Below are 18,171 nucleotides of genomic sequence, written 5' to 3' on the forward strand. Positions count from 1 at the left end.
AACAAACAAGATCTACAGCGGACTTCCCCTTGACGTAAAATTATAAAATATTTGACAATGAGCAATGTTTCGGAACACAAAAAAGGAATGATGCAAATCTCGTAAATATAAATTTACATCACGAAACGATTTTTGCTTTGCTGCTAGAAATTTAATGGCGTCATTACACATACCGCGATTGATGTCCATGTGAGCAGCCAGCAGCCAGCTAATTTGTCCTTCAGTACTTATATTAGTCTACCTTCATTATCTGGTAATTTAGTAACATAAACACTGCAGTACAACTCATCGTTTCATCTATCTTTCGGTACCGAATCTTCGGGTTGCAAGTGAGGCTTATGTATAAACTTCCGATTTAATTTTATTTGTCTTACCACAGATTTCCTTTTGTCTTTAGTCATAGATAAATGTTTTGCATTTACTTTTTCTTTACTAGCAATGTAAAGAGGATTAAAATTTTGGTTGTATGATAAAGATAATACTTTTAAACCTGGGATGGGTCTCATAGGCACCCTGTCTATTTTGGGTTATGCCCGATATCTACTTTAGGGGAATCGTAAGGAGGAGGTAAGACATTTCATTGTTAACCCGCACTATTCTTATTCTTAGAATTTTAAGGCAAAATACATTTTTTTTTTAATATTAACAGATCGATGAACATTAACCAACTTTAAACATGAGCAATCAAGATATATGCAATGTTTAGAAGTGGGTAGTTCTAAGTTATTTAACCATGGCTAAGAATAAAAAAAACGCGGGAATCGGAATCATATAAAAACTGTGAAACCTAATTGGTTACGATTTAATATTGTAATGTTTCTATTGTTTTTCTCCTGTAACGCAAAGCTTTTTTTCCTGTAACGCAAAGAAATTGAAGCAGTATTTTTCCTGTCTTTTTTTCGATGTTTGTGGTTATATCGTTTGTAATAATTTATTGAAGTGTTCTGTTCTCTAATGATATTATATGACAAAACGATCCTGACTTACATTTATGACTTTTTTTCACCAAAAACATATTACAACGGTTTTAAGTAACTGATAGTTGTGTGATAATACTGAAAATTCTTCTAACATAATTATAATTCGTATTATTACAAACTTGGCACAAAAAAAAAATCTATATTAATCGAAGTTGGGATACAAGTTGCAAAAACTATATATTCCTTTAAAGAAATTATAAAATTTTAATTTTTGATTTTAGTTTAATAGAAATACAACAAAGGCATAAATTTACTTACAAACGACAAAATACATATGTGGATCGTAAATGGTATCACCTTTATATTTTCTTAAATGAGAAGTCTTAAATATCCACTGTTGTAATTTACATCAATTTGACGTTTATGCCAGATACCTGCACGAGTTCCTTCAGAGAAGAAAGTTTACACAAACACATTATACAGTGATGATAAAATGTGATATGAAAATAAAACACCCATTCTTCTGATTGCGATGCGGAATCCAGAAATTACATATAAGTTCAGAGATAAATAAGAGAATAAAATCAAATTTCCCTTAAGAGTTAAAATCATTAATCATTACAAAATATCTCAGTAATAAAAAAAACACTGATGAAGAACTGGACATTTCTAAAATTCATATGGAAGTCTTTACGTAAATAGTTGAGTGAAATGTATGTGTGTGTGTGTTTTTATTGAGATAAACTTGATAAGTATTTTTTTGTAAGTAACATGATTAGAACCACAAAGTATGATTACCATCATAAAAGTACACATGTAAGTGCTTTGCACTCGGCTGCTTTTTCTCATCGGCCACTTTATAATCTGGACTGTGTCCAAAAATGTCAATAAAATCGGATTTAAATCGATGACCGTTCAATTGAAAATAATACAAAGAAAATTTTATTCTGGGCCGTAAATTTTGCATTTTATATATTTTTTTCAGAGCCATAAGTCTTAATTAATATTCCTCTTACAAAATACATAAATAGACACTACACGATCCATAAAACATTCAGCTTATACATTCAAATACTTTTTGACCAGTTTATATTCGTATTGCGAACTTACTTAATTTGTACAAGTCTTACATTTGTAATGAGGATGTGTCTTAGATTTAGAATATTTTTAAAGTTCTGACATTCAAATCATGATCGTGGTATTATTACCATTTATCTCCGTTTAAACTTCAGTGAAATAAATTAGAGTTGAAGCTATCAAAGTTCGACTTAGTACTTGTAGCGTGTTAAACCCTATTCCAAGCTATCAAAACAACTTGTTCGTTAAGTTAGTTAATAGTAGTGGTTGACAGGTAGCATTCACCTACTTTTAAAATACTTAGGGAGTTCATTCACACTAAATGCATCGCTTTGGTCGGTACGACGTTCTAAAATTACTCCGTGTTTATCCGTTCTGACCAATAATATAATTTAAAAAAGAAGATACTTGGTCGTTTTTCCATTATTGTAAAAAAAATCTAAATACATATCTTTTATTAAGATTTTAATTGATGATCCCCTATTCGATTTTCCAAACATGGATATAATAAACTAGAAAAAACAAATTAATTGGTTTTAAAAATGACAGGAATCTATTAAAGACACATTAAGCGAATTTTCTCAAATTTTCATCATTAAAAATAAATATCCTGAGTTAGATGAAGCAGAACATATAAGTTATAAAAATGAAATTATAAAGAAACTAAACAAATGCATATATATTTTTATGTCTAGTAAAACTCGAGTATTAGAAATTTAGAGAGTTAGGAAATAGGAATTTTGAATCGGCTTCAAAAACCTTTTAAGCAAATAAAAAATACAGATTTGTCAATGAATAATCCTCAAGTTCTTTTTTCAAAATTCTTTTACAGCATAACACTGAATATAGGATTTCATGTTACTTCATAAAAGATAATAAATAAAACCTATAATTTTTGCTGAAAATCAAAGTCAGACAAAGTCATAGGCTTTCGTGCCTCTATAAAAAACAACACCTTATAGAATCGCTTTGTTTTCCGTTTGTTTTCACGTCTATCTGTATATTCGACGAGATCCCTTTCTGTTAGGGATTCTAAGAATTATGGAGCCTAAGTTATTATCAAACTCTTAAGTGGATGAATTCCAATGAGTGGATGAATAAAGGTGAATGAAATTTCCCCAAAAATAGTAAATTTGTAACTCATATGATCAAAAAAATAATGCTTTATTCTTACAAATTTATCTACAGTTAATAAAATGACAGCGACGTAAACAGATGGCTACATTTTTTTCCAATATTACGGTTAGTTAGTTATTATTGTATGGCACTCTCATCAGTCACTTAATATTTAATTTATAAATAGAATTACTACAATTAAATGTCCACGTAATTTGTTTTTCAGTATAAAACCCTTTTATTTCAAGTACCACTTTTCTATTATCTTATACATTTGATTATAATATTACAATTTATTAATCAAGATCATTTATAAAAAAAATAAATATTGTAAAACCGTAATGGTACTTGGCTTCAAACTTTGAGAGTAGAATATTATGTTAATATGACGCATACATTATGACATTAATGTATCATTAGTACGCAGTCTGTTCTTAAATGACATCAAAAACAATTACTGCGTGTCAGGTAAGCTATTATGACCACTAAAAATACAATAGCAGTACTAAAACTCTCGTTCAATTTAAAGAAACGAGTATAAATGACATGAAACGAGTATAACCTTCTTAGCTTGTGCCATATGTAAAGTATTAAGTTCGAACTTAACCTATATCCCGATGTCAATTACTTATAGACATGATAAAAGCATATAGATATGTGCATTGATAGATTTATATTAATAGTTATCAATGCTAACTACGTAATGAAAAGGACAAGGAAGCTTTTATAATTTAAAAACACGTTCAGATTCAATTTCAACTTTATTATCAGTGCATGTTATATGTGAGCATAATCTTTGTGATATCATACATGTAAAATCTATAACAGTCGTTATAGTAGTATGTATATACGATACAATTTCCGAGTCATCTTAAAGGTTATCGCAAGAGAAGCGATTATTACACTCGCTAGATAATAGAGGAGAAAATAGAATTAATCATTGAACGTATAAGTTGAACTCTGTCACAATTAACTCTTACAGAAGTTAAGTTGCGAATCAAGAAGACTAAGCCTCCTTTAATAGTATTTAGTACATGTGATGTGAGAAATTATATTGATGTATTTTTTTTTATTTAATTTAGCATTGCACTACAGTGTACAGCCTCGCTTTCAGTCTTCCGCTTTGTAAGACCTTCGCTGACCTTTTGATCTACACCAATGACTTCAATATACTTACCGTTTTTGTCTACAATGTTTTAAAAAACAAAATAAAGATTGATCCAATAAATAGCCTCCGATTTATATTATATAAGTATCGACGTTTTCCCATTTTTTATTATAAGTATATTAAATTCATGTTAGATTTTTTTTACTACTTTAAAGATTAAAAACTATTTATTTTTAAATAACCAATCAATACACGTGAACATCTAATTTTGACAGATTATAGTGGTAATTTTAAGTAAGATTGCGTTGAAATCTTTTTGCTGACATATGTACGTTGATTTACTTTGAATATCATTTAAAATAAAGAACTTCTATTTGCATTACGTTAATAACAGCCATTAACTATTCTTATGTATTTGTATATTTATTTATATCTTTAGAATGAAGTTCATTTGTATTGATCTATTGAATGTGCGTAAAAGAGTTATAATTCAATAAACACATAAGTAATGAGATAACAGGGCTTCTGTTAAACGTCTATATCGGTCTATACTCATGCGTTATGTCTCGGGCCCTCATGTACCTTCATGCTCGCCTCATGATTTAAACACAAGCGGAGCGGTTTCACACATATTATGGTTTATTACTTACCTTATCTTTACCTTTCTAACCATTGAATTGAAAAAACATCATATTTTAAATATGTTTAAAGTGAGGGATCAAATTTTATTTAAGTAAAAGCCTTACCTTTTGGTTTGTTGCCTATGAACAGTTTTTAATTAAGTGCGTAAAAAACTTTCAGACTTTATACAGTGTTGGCAATAAATGATTTAAATTAATCTGTACTTACAGGATGAGCAATTTGTTTTACATTTCAAATACAGTTCCTCTCTAGTAATTATTGATAGGAGGTAAATTATGGAGTAAAGTTTGTAATAAGTAATTACTGTTGATTAGAAAGCGTCTAAAGGGGGGAGGGCAGAGCGGTGTGCGTTGTATTGAGAGGAGGCGCACGCGGCATTGTAAACAGCCAGTGACTCGGAGGTACGCGCGTGCGCCACTCGCGTACGATTCGTTCTGTGTGAGAATCACTCCGCTACCTCTTCCGCCACCGCGCCCGCGCCCGCCTCCTCCGCGCCCCGGCTTGACCCCGTATAAAGACAAGCCCTCGCGAACTCGCACGCAGTCACGACCCGACCATCATCTCATACATTCAGGCGACTTTCACGCGATTATCAGTATCAGTTACAGTAGCGTTTGTGTTGCGGACACAGGTTGCCATGTCGAGTCAAGATTGGGGCTATTCTGTTGAAAATGGTGAGTTTACCTGTTACGACCGGCTTCAGAGCGCTGATAAACACGAGAACGCTAAGAAACTAACCGGTTTTGTTTACATGGTTGCACGTGATGGTACCTATTATAAATAAGTGGGTTAACTTATACTAAAAACTTATGTATGTAAACAAATGTTTAGTTGCTTATTGTTACGTATTTAAACATTTTTTTATATGATTAATGACGTTATTAATTAGCTTATTTTCCTGTTACAATATGTGAAAACGTCAATATTTGAAAATATGTTAACTTGGTCAAATAAAATATGGAGTCTATTGAAGTGTTAAATGTTTTGTAAACAGTATAAATACGATGTCAATACTAAGAATAACAATCTAAATTATTCATACATTACAATTATCCACTGAATAAGCTATAGCACAATAAATAATAATCAACCAAACCATGAGACATTTTAATAATATAAAAAAATATATAGATTTTGTCGGAATATGTAATACTTTAAACAAATTAATAAATCTCAAAAATTAATAAATCTCAATTCCTTCCGTTAAATATGTTTTGAATACGGATGTATTACAAAACTTCCTTATGACACTATGTGTCGATGTTTTAATTGTGAAAAATCGTAGATGATCAATTTAATGTTAATTGATTTAACATTTTAATAATATAATATATAAATTGAACCAAAACTACTACTGAATACACAATGTAAACTCCATCTTAGTTGTAACAACGATGACGCTGCATCTAATCTTAATGCACTTAACAAGATAAAGAAGTCTACAGCTTAAGCGAAATCAATGTTACATTGTTATAAATCCTTTTTAACTTTACCGAGTAACAAATTACGTAACGACGAGATTTATGATTAATATATTCTCAAGTAGTTTGCGTTTATGAGATTGGCTTTTTAATATTTTCATACGCGGTGTGCGAAAAAAAAAGTCTATACATATGTTACATGATACAAAGTCCAATTTTTTTACGTAATCAATATTTTCACACGAACACCTAATTTATAATACTTATACTTAAATAGACCTCCTTAAACTTAATTAAAGGAATCCTTTGGATAGATTTATTTTTATAAGAATTTTATAAAATATAATATTACATGATCATTCTGTGAAGCGACATCTATTCATTATCTGTTGATTTTCGGTTCACATTTATGAATCATTAAAAATAATGAAATATGTACATTGAAAAGGTAATAACTAAGATGGGTTCGTGACAATAGTGCCTAGTATATTCTTTTGTCACATACGTTAGTAAAAATTATAGTAGAAGATAACAGGATATTTACACGAACACTTCAATTTAGATCCCCTCATACAATTGAGATGTAATGGAAATTGCTACTTCGAAAAAACTATTAATTGTGTACTAATTATATGATTGTAACCAATCGTTTCAAATAGATAGATCCGTTTGTAAACATCGTTTGTTCTAAATTAGTTGTACAATATTTTTTTGTTTAAATTAACACAATAATTTTGTACAAAAAAACGTCCACAAATAGCCAAAATAATATATATTTTTTGGCATTAAATAGACATAAGATATCTGAATATCTCGTACCTGTAGCTCATGTAAATATGATATGAATAAAACATCACTTTCAATACAAATGGTCATGTCATTTGTATAACCAATACCTACGTAATGTAATTATTTCGTTTCATATCTGTATATTATTTTGTTATAATAGTTACTTCTAAGTGATATTAAAAGTTTGTCAAATAAAATATCCGGTACAACACAGCGCAAAGCTATAATTGTCAATAGTTTTTCTTCTAGTCTCATAGTTAACGTGGCGTGAAGGACGATTTTTTTTTTGCTCTTAAAGTACCTAAATAGGTTAGTGTGGTCTATATCTTTAACGTCACGAACTCGGAGCGCTATTAGTTATCCTCAGAAAAAGAGTTAATATCTTATTTTTATAACACTTACTGAAGTCGGATATTGAAAACAAACAATTAGTTTTCAACGTCGATTTTTATTGGTTATTTTTTCGAGGTAAACTAATAAAATGGCCGCTGACAGATCAATAGCACAATATTTTTGTCTGACCTTCATTACTAACGGCTCTTGAAATGTGAAAATAATTAAAAAAAAACGCAAAAATTGAATCTTGCATATGATTTTATTCAAGATTGTAATGTTATAAATTAAAAAAATATCTAATATATTGTAAGATAATTTAGAACGTTAAAAGTACTGTAAAAAAAATACAGTCTGACACGGTGCACTTGCATCTTTTATTGTAAGAGTTGCCATTGTGACCTTGTTCTCGACTTTAAGAGGCCTCACTTACTGTAGAACTTAGATATAGATAATAGATAGTTTAAAGTTTATATATGTTATATGTAATTAAGAGTAGGTGCTCATATGTTACATTAAAATCATTAAACAATAATAAATAAATAAAGTCTGTTGATAGCTTAAAATATTAATCCAGAGTAAATGCTATTAATAATCGAGGTATTAATTTATTACTCATAATGGAGAACAAAATTAAAAACGTGACAAGGAAATGATAAATTCTACGATTTGAATTATGTTAACTATTGTTTTAAATAGTCAGATCTTGTAAGTTACAACAAAATATATACGAAAATGCCAAAATGAAACTTAAGTTATTTAATTTTTATTTTTATCACACTTCAAAAAAGCTTTATACATATATAAGACAGTTTATTTCTTGTATGTGTATGCTATGTGCGTATTTGATGAGGATGTAGGCTTCGTTTAAGCGTTCAAAAGTAAATTTGCCCACAAAGGTTTTAATATTTAATAGATTCAATTAGAAAGTAGATGAATATTCGCATATAATCGATAATGAGACCTTCAAATTATAATATTCTTTTTACAATAAAATATAAATACATTCAGTACTAATAGTTTTTGAAAATTTACAATTGTTTTGTTTTCAAAGCATTAAAGATTATAAGCGAGAGTCCATTAACAATTCATGAATATATATAGCAAATTGTATTTAATGAAACTATTTAACGTTTTTTTTTATTACAGAACAGAGTTACAAAGAAATAGAAAGGTGGGATATATGTATAGGCTATTATAAATTTATTGCTTACAAACTAAGACAAAGGTACGGGTATTAAAAAACACAACTGTAGCACCATTAATGTTAGTAGGTAATATATAACTTTTACATTTTTATAATAATACATTTTGTTATATATGTCTGGAGACAACTTTCATTGATCAAATTACTATTCGCCACACCCAAACAGTGTTTGGTCTATTTTATGCCCGATGTGTTTTTATTAGTGAACCTAAGATGTACCTAATTGACGAACATGTAAAAGAAGAAATATTCAAGAAAAAAATCATGTTTAAAAAAATACTTATATAACCGGCGGCAAAAGTAACAAAGCATTGCAATCTTCGATATATAAATGAAAACATCGATACATATACGTTCTCAATGTTCTCTTAAGTGTTTCTTAAAAGAATATTTTTAACAACATGTCGTAATATATATATATATCAAAGGCAGTACAAGGAAAGAAGTCATATTCTACTTTAACATACTGGTACGTTTTAAATTTTTGTTTGAGAAGACAAAGAGGCTATAAATACTAATCTTTTGATAAGAACTAAATGCTTCTACAACCTCAACGTATATCTGCAGTAATTTCTGGCTGAATCACAAGCACATGGTGAATGAAGTGATTGTAAAAGTTTTTATTGCTTATTTTTTTGTGTTATCTTGTTGCATTAGTCACTACAGTGATAATTCAGTTACCTCTTTCTTAGCGTTAACATTGTTTCGTTAGGTAAGATAACGATAGAAGGATACTTAAAGAAATTCATTGAAAATCAATGCCTTATCTAAATGATTCAGTAATAAGAAATTCCTATTTAATTTAATTTTTTTATTGTATCGATTCAAAATTTATCCCACATGCAATAAAGAATATTTAAATTGATATTGAATTTGTTAAAACCTTTAAAAAGGTTTTATATAATAACTATCTCATATTGCTGGCATAAAGGAAAATAAGTGTTTTGAATAAAATGCCCAGCAGTTACTTGAGTTGATAAACAATACATTTAGGTAAATGACGTATTTTGTTTCTATTTGAATATTAAACTTTTCAACTCAAATTATGTTTTGATATAACAATAGATCATTTACATTTCGTTTTCATTTCAATATTATTCGGTGGCCTTTTTGATACATACCTAATCATTGTGTTCACGTGGCAAGGTTGAGTGCCCCTAACGTCGGCAATGTCACAGAATAAATTCGAAAAACCATCCTCTACATGAGTAAAGAGTTTATTACATTACACTATCGCTTTGAGTTGGAAAAGAAATAATGACGTTTTTAATACAACAACAAAAAAGAACCTTTTTATTAATAAGTACCTTGATGTCTACTACAACATATACTACTTACTCAACAAATAAATTAATTGCTTTATTATTTTTTAATGAAAACTAATATACAATTATTTTTTTGTACATATGCAAGTGAAAGTTCCTTTCTCCACGGGATAGACTGCCAAAAGAGTATCTGTCTTTGTCGATGACTTTTTACTGCTTGTCGGTATAGTGGGTATGCATTTATCAAAACTAATTTGTTTCGAGTGTTAATAGACACTTAAGAGAAAATGTTAATAAGTTTTCTACAACTCTATATTCTTTATATCGTATATCTTCCAAAATTGTGATTAAATTTAGTCTATTCCTCAATAAACTTAATCTGCAAAAACAAAAAGAAAATTCGTTTGGGAAAATACAAAATATAAATAAAAAATATTATTGTTAATAAAAACTTTATACTTTAATATGAGCGCTGTTACACAAAACCTACTGCGTTTTTGCGAGTCAATTTTGTACAGAGATGAAAGGCCCGATCTGTATATGTGATATATTGCTGTTGCCTCAATATATAATCATTACGAACGGTTATTCTCAGAATGACGAACAGTAGAGCGCTCTAAAACTTATTTGTACAGGTGATTGAATATCATAAGGATGAAATCCGCGAATCAGTTTGTTTAACTTAATGAATATTTTACTTAAAACAAACCCTTATCCAGTCAAAGTTAAGTTTAAACAGTGTCTCAATTTTTTTTTATATTGCGTACTTTTCATATAATATATGGCAACCAATGTATATATGAAGTTACGTTCAACGAATTGGAACAAAAGGGGAAAAACACGTTTAAGTTCTTTAGGAAAAATAAAAAAAACTTAATTTATGGCGCAGTTCAATTGGCTTTGAGTTATTGATAGGTATCTTATTTTTTCGTCTCGACACATCATTCTATTTAAAAAATAGTTCGCTGTAGTGACTATTAAGTATTTCTATTATAGTGCTATTTATAATAGTGTTTGGGCAACAAATTAGTAATTCGCACGTCTAAGTATAATTTAACGTAAGATGAGGAAGAATCCTGTAATTTTTCACGTTGGACTATTTATGTGACAATAAATGTAGGTATATGACTTGTTATTTTTCCGACGTCGACCAATATCGCTATAGCACAAATACATTTAATGAGAAAATTAGCATCATTGAGATCCTAAGACAGGACATAATTAACCTGTATTTAGAATCGTGTGATCATTAAAATGTTATTCACAAGTAATGTTTTAATACTCATACGGTAGTTAAATAATATTTAAAAATACAAACCATATAATTTTTGTTTTTTTTTTTTAAACGGCTTGTTTTCAATGAGAATAAAAAAGAAAATTAAATAAAAAAATTGTAAAATAATTTAATAGCATATTATGTAGTAGACAAAATACTTCCAAACAAGATAAAAGATGGATTATATATTGTATAGTTAGTCAAATTTAGATGTAGAAATGTTTATATGTGAAAATATAGACAATTCTTATTTATGTGTATTTAAATCTCAATTAATGTCTTTTGGATAGTTTTTGATATATTTTTTAACTTGGTCAACTCCACATACAATCTTTCGACAACTTCTACAAAGCGTCTAAAATTAACAAGCCAGAAAAGTGAGGACAATGTTATTATTTTTTTTTAATTTGTCCAATATCCTGGTTTCAGAAGTCGTATAAAAATAAAAAATAAGGTATGATGAACTAAAAATAACTGAATATCACACATTTTTAATTATTAAGATACCTGCTTTAGATAATTAATCACTATGAAAGTTTTATTGGCCATAGTCCACACATATTGTTAACAGATAAGAAATATGCTAATTTGTCAAGCTGTCAACGCTGGTGGTTTTATTCTCTTACTCACAGCTGCCTCATCTGTCGTCAAAAAATGTACATCGCAAACATTTCACAAACTTCTAGCCATTGTTTTATTAAGAAAATGACACACCCATTTCCTTCTCTTCATCCACACGAGAATTTATCTTAACATAATAGTGTCATGTTTTACAAATGGGTTTATTGTTATGATAAAGGATCTAATATGTCACGAAAGACTTAACCACATAGTAATATTAAATATAAGCTACACTTTGAGATTGTTTGCTAGGTACGTGTACTGACGTACGTGCGTGCAAAATGATAAAAAAATATGTAAACATTTAAAGGAACGCTTCCTTTTTGCTAAGATATGACATCTGTATTTATACAAGTATGTGTATGCGCATAAGAGAAGTTGGAAACTTATTTACATTCGTTTTCCTTCACATATATTTCTTGCTAACTGGCTAACTATAATGATGACATATTTACAAAATATTAGTTATTGATTAAATTTTAATGAAGGGTAACTATAACAACATATTATGTTTTTTTTGATCTTGTTTATGAAAGGTTTTTTAATTTGGCTCAAGGACTACATTTATTAAAAATTTATTACCAAATTTATAAAATGTATTTAACATATTACTTCTTACGTTTATTGCTGTTACTAAATATGAAAACCATTACAATGAAACTAGTATTATTCGGATTTACTACGCGGATTTTATTATTTAAAAACTACATAATCCCGACGTTTCGGTTACTTTGCAGCAACCGTGATCACGGGCAGACGGGATTATGTATTTTTAAAATAATAAAATCCGCGTAGTAAATCCGAATAATACTAGTTTCATTTAAATGAATACTCACGAAAATCTTAGATCTCATTATGAAAACCATTACTTTGTAGGACCAGCCACATGGATTGAGAAGTTTCCAGAAGCACGCGGCGCCCGTCAAAGTCCCGTGGACATAGACACATCGCGCGCTGGCAGCGGCGGTAGTGCTCCCCCCTTGGTGTGGCGCTACTCAGTCAACCACCCTAGATCTGTAGTCAACCCCGGATACTGTTGGCGAGTTGATGAAAACGGATATCACTCAGGTAATTTTTTATGTTGTTTATTGCTAGTACATGGACAAAACACGACAGATTTTCTAGGAACTTATCGTAATTACGCACACTGGTAAAAATCTACGGACATATTGTTCTATTTTGCTAACTTTAAGCTCTGGGAAAAACAGAGGGTGCAGAATGTACGATTGAAATATACTTTTTTCTCACGTTTTACATTTTTTTTTTTTTTAACGTAATGGTGATAATTGCCAACTGTTACAACTTGGCGTGAAAATGTAATCACGTAATAAAAATTATTACAAAATTCATTCACTTACAAAAGATGTTCGTGTCAAATCTGCTCAATTTATTCTTCCAATGTCATTTAGAATTAGATAATAATTAGCAAAATGTATATTAAAGAAATTATTAATTGGTTTATTATGTGTAAGTACCTTTATGGATTTTGATTCTTAGAGTTTTTCTTTACTTCCATTACACTCGTAGTTCAATCTCTATAATTTGATGTTATATTGAATATGCATTTTTTTTGTTTCATTTCTCTATTATATATTTACAGAACTCCGAGGAGGTCCTCTTGGATCGGATGTATACAAATTGCAACAGTGGCATTGTCATTGGGGCGCCGTCAACGGTGAAGGTTCAGAGCACACTGTTGATGGACGCTCTTTCTCCGGGGAATTGCATCTCGTTCACTGGAACATGACTAAATACAATAGTTTCACAGAGGCTGCCGGCCAGCCAGATGGGCTTGCAGTACTTGGAGTCTTCTTAATGGTAAGTAACAATGACGTACAAAACTTTTTTAAACAAAATATCACTAAACCAATGTTTTTATTGAATGGATGCAATTGAGTAGTTGTTAATAGGTCGCCTATTACATTTTTAATGTCTCATTGAGTAATTTTACTTATATTTTATAAGGAATACGTATCTTTATACGTATTTCTGTCATAATAATACTTAATCTTATAATTTTACATTTCGATTTTTTTTTGTTTTACATCACATTAGTTCCTAGCGATCGAGAATAAGAAATCGTTGTAAAATTGTCTATACAAGACATATTTATTTTTATGACATTATATAATACAGCGCTTGTATGTTACGAAATTAGAGTTTATCTGATAAAGAAATTGACGTTACCTATAACATCTGTAACATTCAAATACAACGCTCTATGCTGTATGCACCACGTGAAGCGCGTTGATTGAGAACATCCGTCATATGCAGCCAATTTAGTTGTGTGATCGCGGACCCGGTCTCATCCCATATTCACGAGGTTAGGATGCGCTGCGGGCGTTAGTCTTCAAATTTGTTATTAATAATACTTGGATTCACTCTCTCCTTCCGTAAACTACTTTCACTTAAACGTGGCGTACACTTTGATAATATTTAGAATAAGCATTCTTAAATTTAGTTAAGAAGATTTCAACAATCTTTAATTTACCTATCATAAATATGCAAAGTTTAGTTAAATATTTATATAAACTATTCTAATCTACCTATTTTCAAGAATTAGGAAAATAAATATGAAACATTAAAATACTAACAAAGATTTTTTTTGTTACTTAACCTCGCAATTTTTCTTTATAAGTTATAAATACAATTATTTAAAAATATAATTTTCTTTTTCTACATTATTGTTATATAATTGTAAAAACAAGGAAAAACCTTTCTGTCTCACGGATAATCACTAAGTGTGACGAAACGTTTCGTTTATTAGCTCAATAATGTAAACTAATACATTTTTTTAAATTATAATGTTCTGTAATAGAAGATCATTTTATTTGAACGTACGGTGATTATTTTACTTGTAATAGATGTTACCATATATCGTACAAAAGCCTTAGAGATAGAAAATGAATATTTCTTCTTTTGTTTTAGGTTGGTTCAAAGCATGAGGAATTGGATAAGGTAGTAAAACTGCTTCCTTACATAATGCACAAGGGAGACAAGGTGACATTCTCAGAGCCCCTGGACCCCTCTCATCTGCTACCGCGCCGCACCACCTACTGGACCTACCCTGGCTCTCTCACCACACCGCCCTGCACTGAATCTGTCACATGGATACTCTTCAAAGATCCTGTACAAGTCTCCGCTGAACAGGTAAAAATTTAGAAGAAGTAATACATAACCAAAAAATTCCAATTGCGTTGGTATTCCGCCCTTTACGCGAAATCTTTTACTAAGGTTGAGGTATTCAATTTTGGTATATTTATTTAATCTATTGAAGAACTATTTTATAACGTCACTATATAATTACTATAATATAGTGAACGATTAAAACTCTGGGTAAGCTTTTTAAGACATAATCTCAATCCTATGAATACAGTAGAACGATGATAAATTTCAATTACCCTTAGTTAATTACCTTTCGTTATTTTTTAAATAGACATCAATGTCTAAATATATTTATTTATGCTGCTAGGGGTCCTATGTTTTATGATTCAACCTTGTTTTGTACGTTAAATTTGCCAGTATTTATATAGTGTGGATGTTAACATAACGTCCTAACGTAATTACACGATTCTCTGTTTAACCTTACACATTATCAATGAAGGTTGAAAAATTAATTACAAATCTATAAATGTAACAATCCAACGAGGTTCTAGTAATAATTAATTGCTGAAACTGTTGTATCCTTATTCTGGTATGTGTGTTCAGAAAACCGGCATAATTTAATATGAAAATTTTTATTGTTTTCAGTTGGCATTGATGCGGAAACTTAGGTGTGGTGAAGCATCGTGCGGCGAAGAAGCTATGGAGTTGCTTCACAACTACAGACCAACTCTGCCACTCGGTAACAGAGAGTTGCGTGACTACGGTATCCACTAACTTGTTTTCCCACCACCGAATGATAACAGTGTCGTGTGATCCAATAAAGACAAATGACAGTTTCAATTATTGTGTTAAAGACTATAAATACTAAGATTTCGCAAGCCATGTTGCAGACTAATACTGACATCTAATATGTAGCTAAGAAGATATATTTGGTTATTTCATATTAATAATAATGTAACAAGAAAATTGTTTATTATTAAAATCTTAACATACGTATAGAAATTTTTATATCATGTAACTGCATTTTCGTAACATTTAGTTATTAGCTGTAGGGAGGTACGTTTTATGTACTGTGTCTATCCTTAGGAGGACTGTGCATAATCAACATTAAGATAAAAGATCTTTCCTTCAATAATATCCTGTGATACTGTCATATGTATTGGTTTGTGAGTGAATAAACCTGAATTCATGTTTTTTTTTTTTTTGTTGATTATGCAAATTCTTACTGAGGGTATCAATAGGAGTATTACACAATAATACCATTTGAGGCCTTAAAGTTGTGTCTTATTGTGGATATTAAGTACATTTACGCTACACAATTAGCACGTGAACCATTTTCTAACATATAAATAAGTTACACAATGTTTATTTTTAATTTTACTAGATGTTATTAAACGTGGTATAGAGTTTTAAGCAATCAGTTTGAAACTGAGAATAATTATGGTATTTTATTGTACTTGTTTTAATACATCTCTATCTGTAAACACAGTTATATTAACTGTGTTCCATGTTCATGTAAGTTTTATAGATAATACACATATTATAATAGATTTATTTTATTTATTTGTAATTAAGTAGTATTAAACTTTTTTGTACTAATATACCAACGGCAACTAAAATGCGTGTACCTTCTAGTAGAAATAAAATTTTAATACAGTTCAATGTTTATTTTCTTCATTAATGAACTCCAGATACCTATTATTATTCGGGTGTTTCCATTAATTTTAAATAGTTTATTACTTTTATTATGTTACAATTCAGATTCTCTTTCTAAAAAATTTTTTATATGTGTAAAGATTATTAGAAAAAAATTCTCCATAAATATCTTTTTACACAAAGGAAACAAAACTTGACTGTAAGTAGTTTTATTATAATCTGTTAAAAAAAAAAGATGTCGATTTATACCAACAACTATCTAATTCGAGTTGGCGGCAAAGCGTTACCGACCACTGACCACTTCCTAGAAAAACCATTATAGCTTATCTTTTGCTACCAGCTCAAATCGCCGTTAATAATATTGATATCTTTTTTAGATATTGAAGAGATACTTATCACAGATAGCCGCTTTTATTGTGAAACACTTTAATGTACTTGGTTACTAAATTTTCCCATAATAACTACAATAGTCATGCGGACCTTCTCTTGGGACAAGTGATCTTAGCTTTGGCAACGTCATTGGAAAAGCATGCAGGCTCACGTATAACTCACGGGCAGAAGCCTGCCCGTGAGCTGTAAGGCAGACCATTTTGAGATGACTACAAAATTTGTACAAAATATGACTTGCACACTGATATGACAATAATAAGAGGTTTTCCTTCACCGACTCTTAGTGATATTCATGCCTAATATTTAATAAGTATTCTTAATTCATCACCACTTGTTTGATAATTCAACTAATGAGAGGAAATCCGGCGGTCCTTTTCTTCTCGAATTGAAATACTTTTTTCTTTATGAGAACTTGCTTTTCTGGAAAAAAGTAATCGAGCCAAAAATGTTAATTTTTAAACGCGCCCTGACTGACACCTCAAGGGCTACAGCCCTTGAGATGTTGACAAAATTGAAGAAAATTAAGTTCCTTCGTCTCATTTTGTCTTCTGCAACATCTTCCTGTTTTGTTTTAACCGAGCACTTCAAATGGATAGGAGAATACTGGAAGTCATGGTGTCCTCATCATAAAAATATTCCGAAGTCACGCAGCCGTAAGTGCCATAACATAACCCGCAGTCATGTCCATAAGAAGCCGAAATCCCAAAGGACGAGCTGTGTGAGAAGGCGAAGCAATTCATTCAGAACATGAAGGTGGATAAAAAGACCGTAAGAGGCAAGTGTTCCATCATCCTCCGAGATGAATCAAAACATTTCAAACATCTAGAACGTGAGTGACGACATTTTAGCCCCAAAAATATGAAGGTCCGACCTGGAATTAGATTTCAAAAATCATGGATTAAGTATTTTCTCCCTATGACCCCAAAGCTTCGCTTAAATACTCGAGGCCATTAGCTTCTATCAAGGCTGCTCTCTAGCGCAACATCAAGACCTTGAGTATTGAAAAACTCTGTCAACGTACCGGTTTGGGAAAATAAAAAAAATAGTGTTTTTACATTATTACTTACTGAGCCCAAAGTGATTAATTACTTTAATTTTTTTTTGTTAATGTAAATACTTATAATCTTGGGTTAGTATAAATTATTAATCACTGTAACAATGATAGTTTTTTATAAGTTGGAAACAGCTGTAACAGTTTATAACTTGAAAACCGACATATATTGTTTTATTCAATGGTAACCCTAA

The 18,171-nt window shown here is 30.2% G+C and overlaps 1 protein-coding gene across 1 annotated transcript; it reads left to right on the plus strand.

The window, feature by feature from the left end:
- Positions 1-5,261: 5,261 nt before the first annotated feature.
- Positions 5,262-16,542, plus strand: LOC116778901 (carbonic anhydrase 2-like). The gene is made up of 5 exons (XM_032672981.2): positions 5,262-5,537; positions 12,652-12,843; positions 13,376-13,593; positions 14,704-14,925; positions 15,526-16,542. The coding sequence occupies exons 1-5, from the start codon at positions 5,501-5,503 to the stop codon at positions 15,652-15,654; spliced, it is 798 nt and encodes a 265-aa protein (XP_032528872.1). The 5' UTR covers positions 5,262-5,500; the 3' UTR covers positions 15,655-16,542.
- Positions 16,543-18,171: the final 1,629 nt, after the last annotated feature.

This window comes from Danaus plexippus, chromosome 6, assembly GCF_018135715.1.
Source record: "Danaus plexippus chromosome 6, MEX_DaPlex, whole genome shotgun sequence".
NCBI lineage: Eukaryota > Metazoa > Arthropoda > Insecta > Lepidoptera > Nymphalidae > Danaus > Danaus plexippus.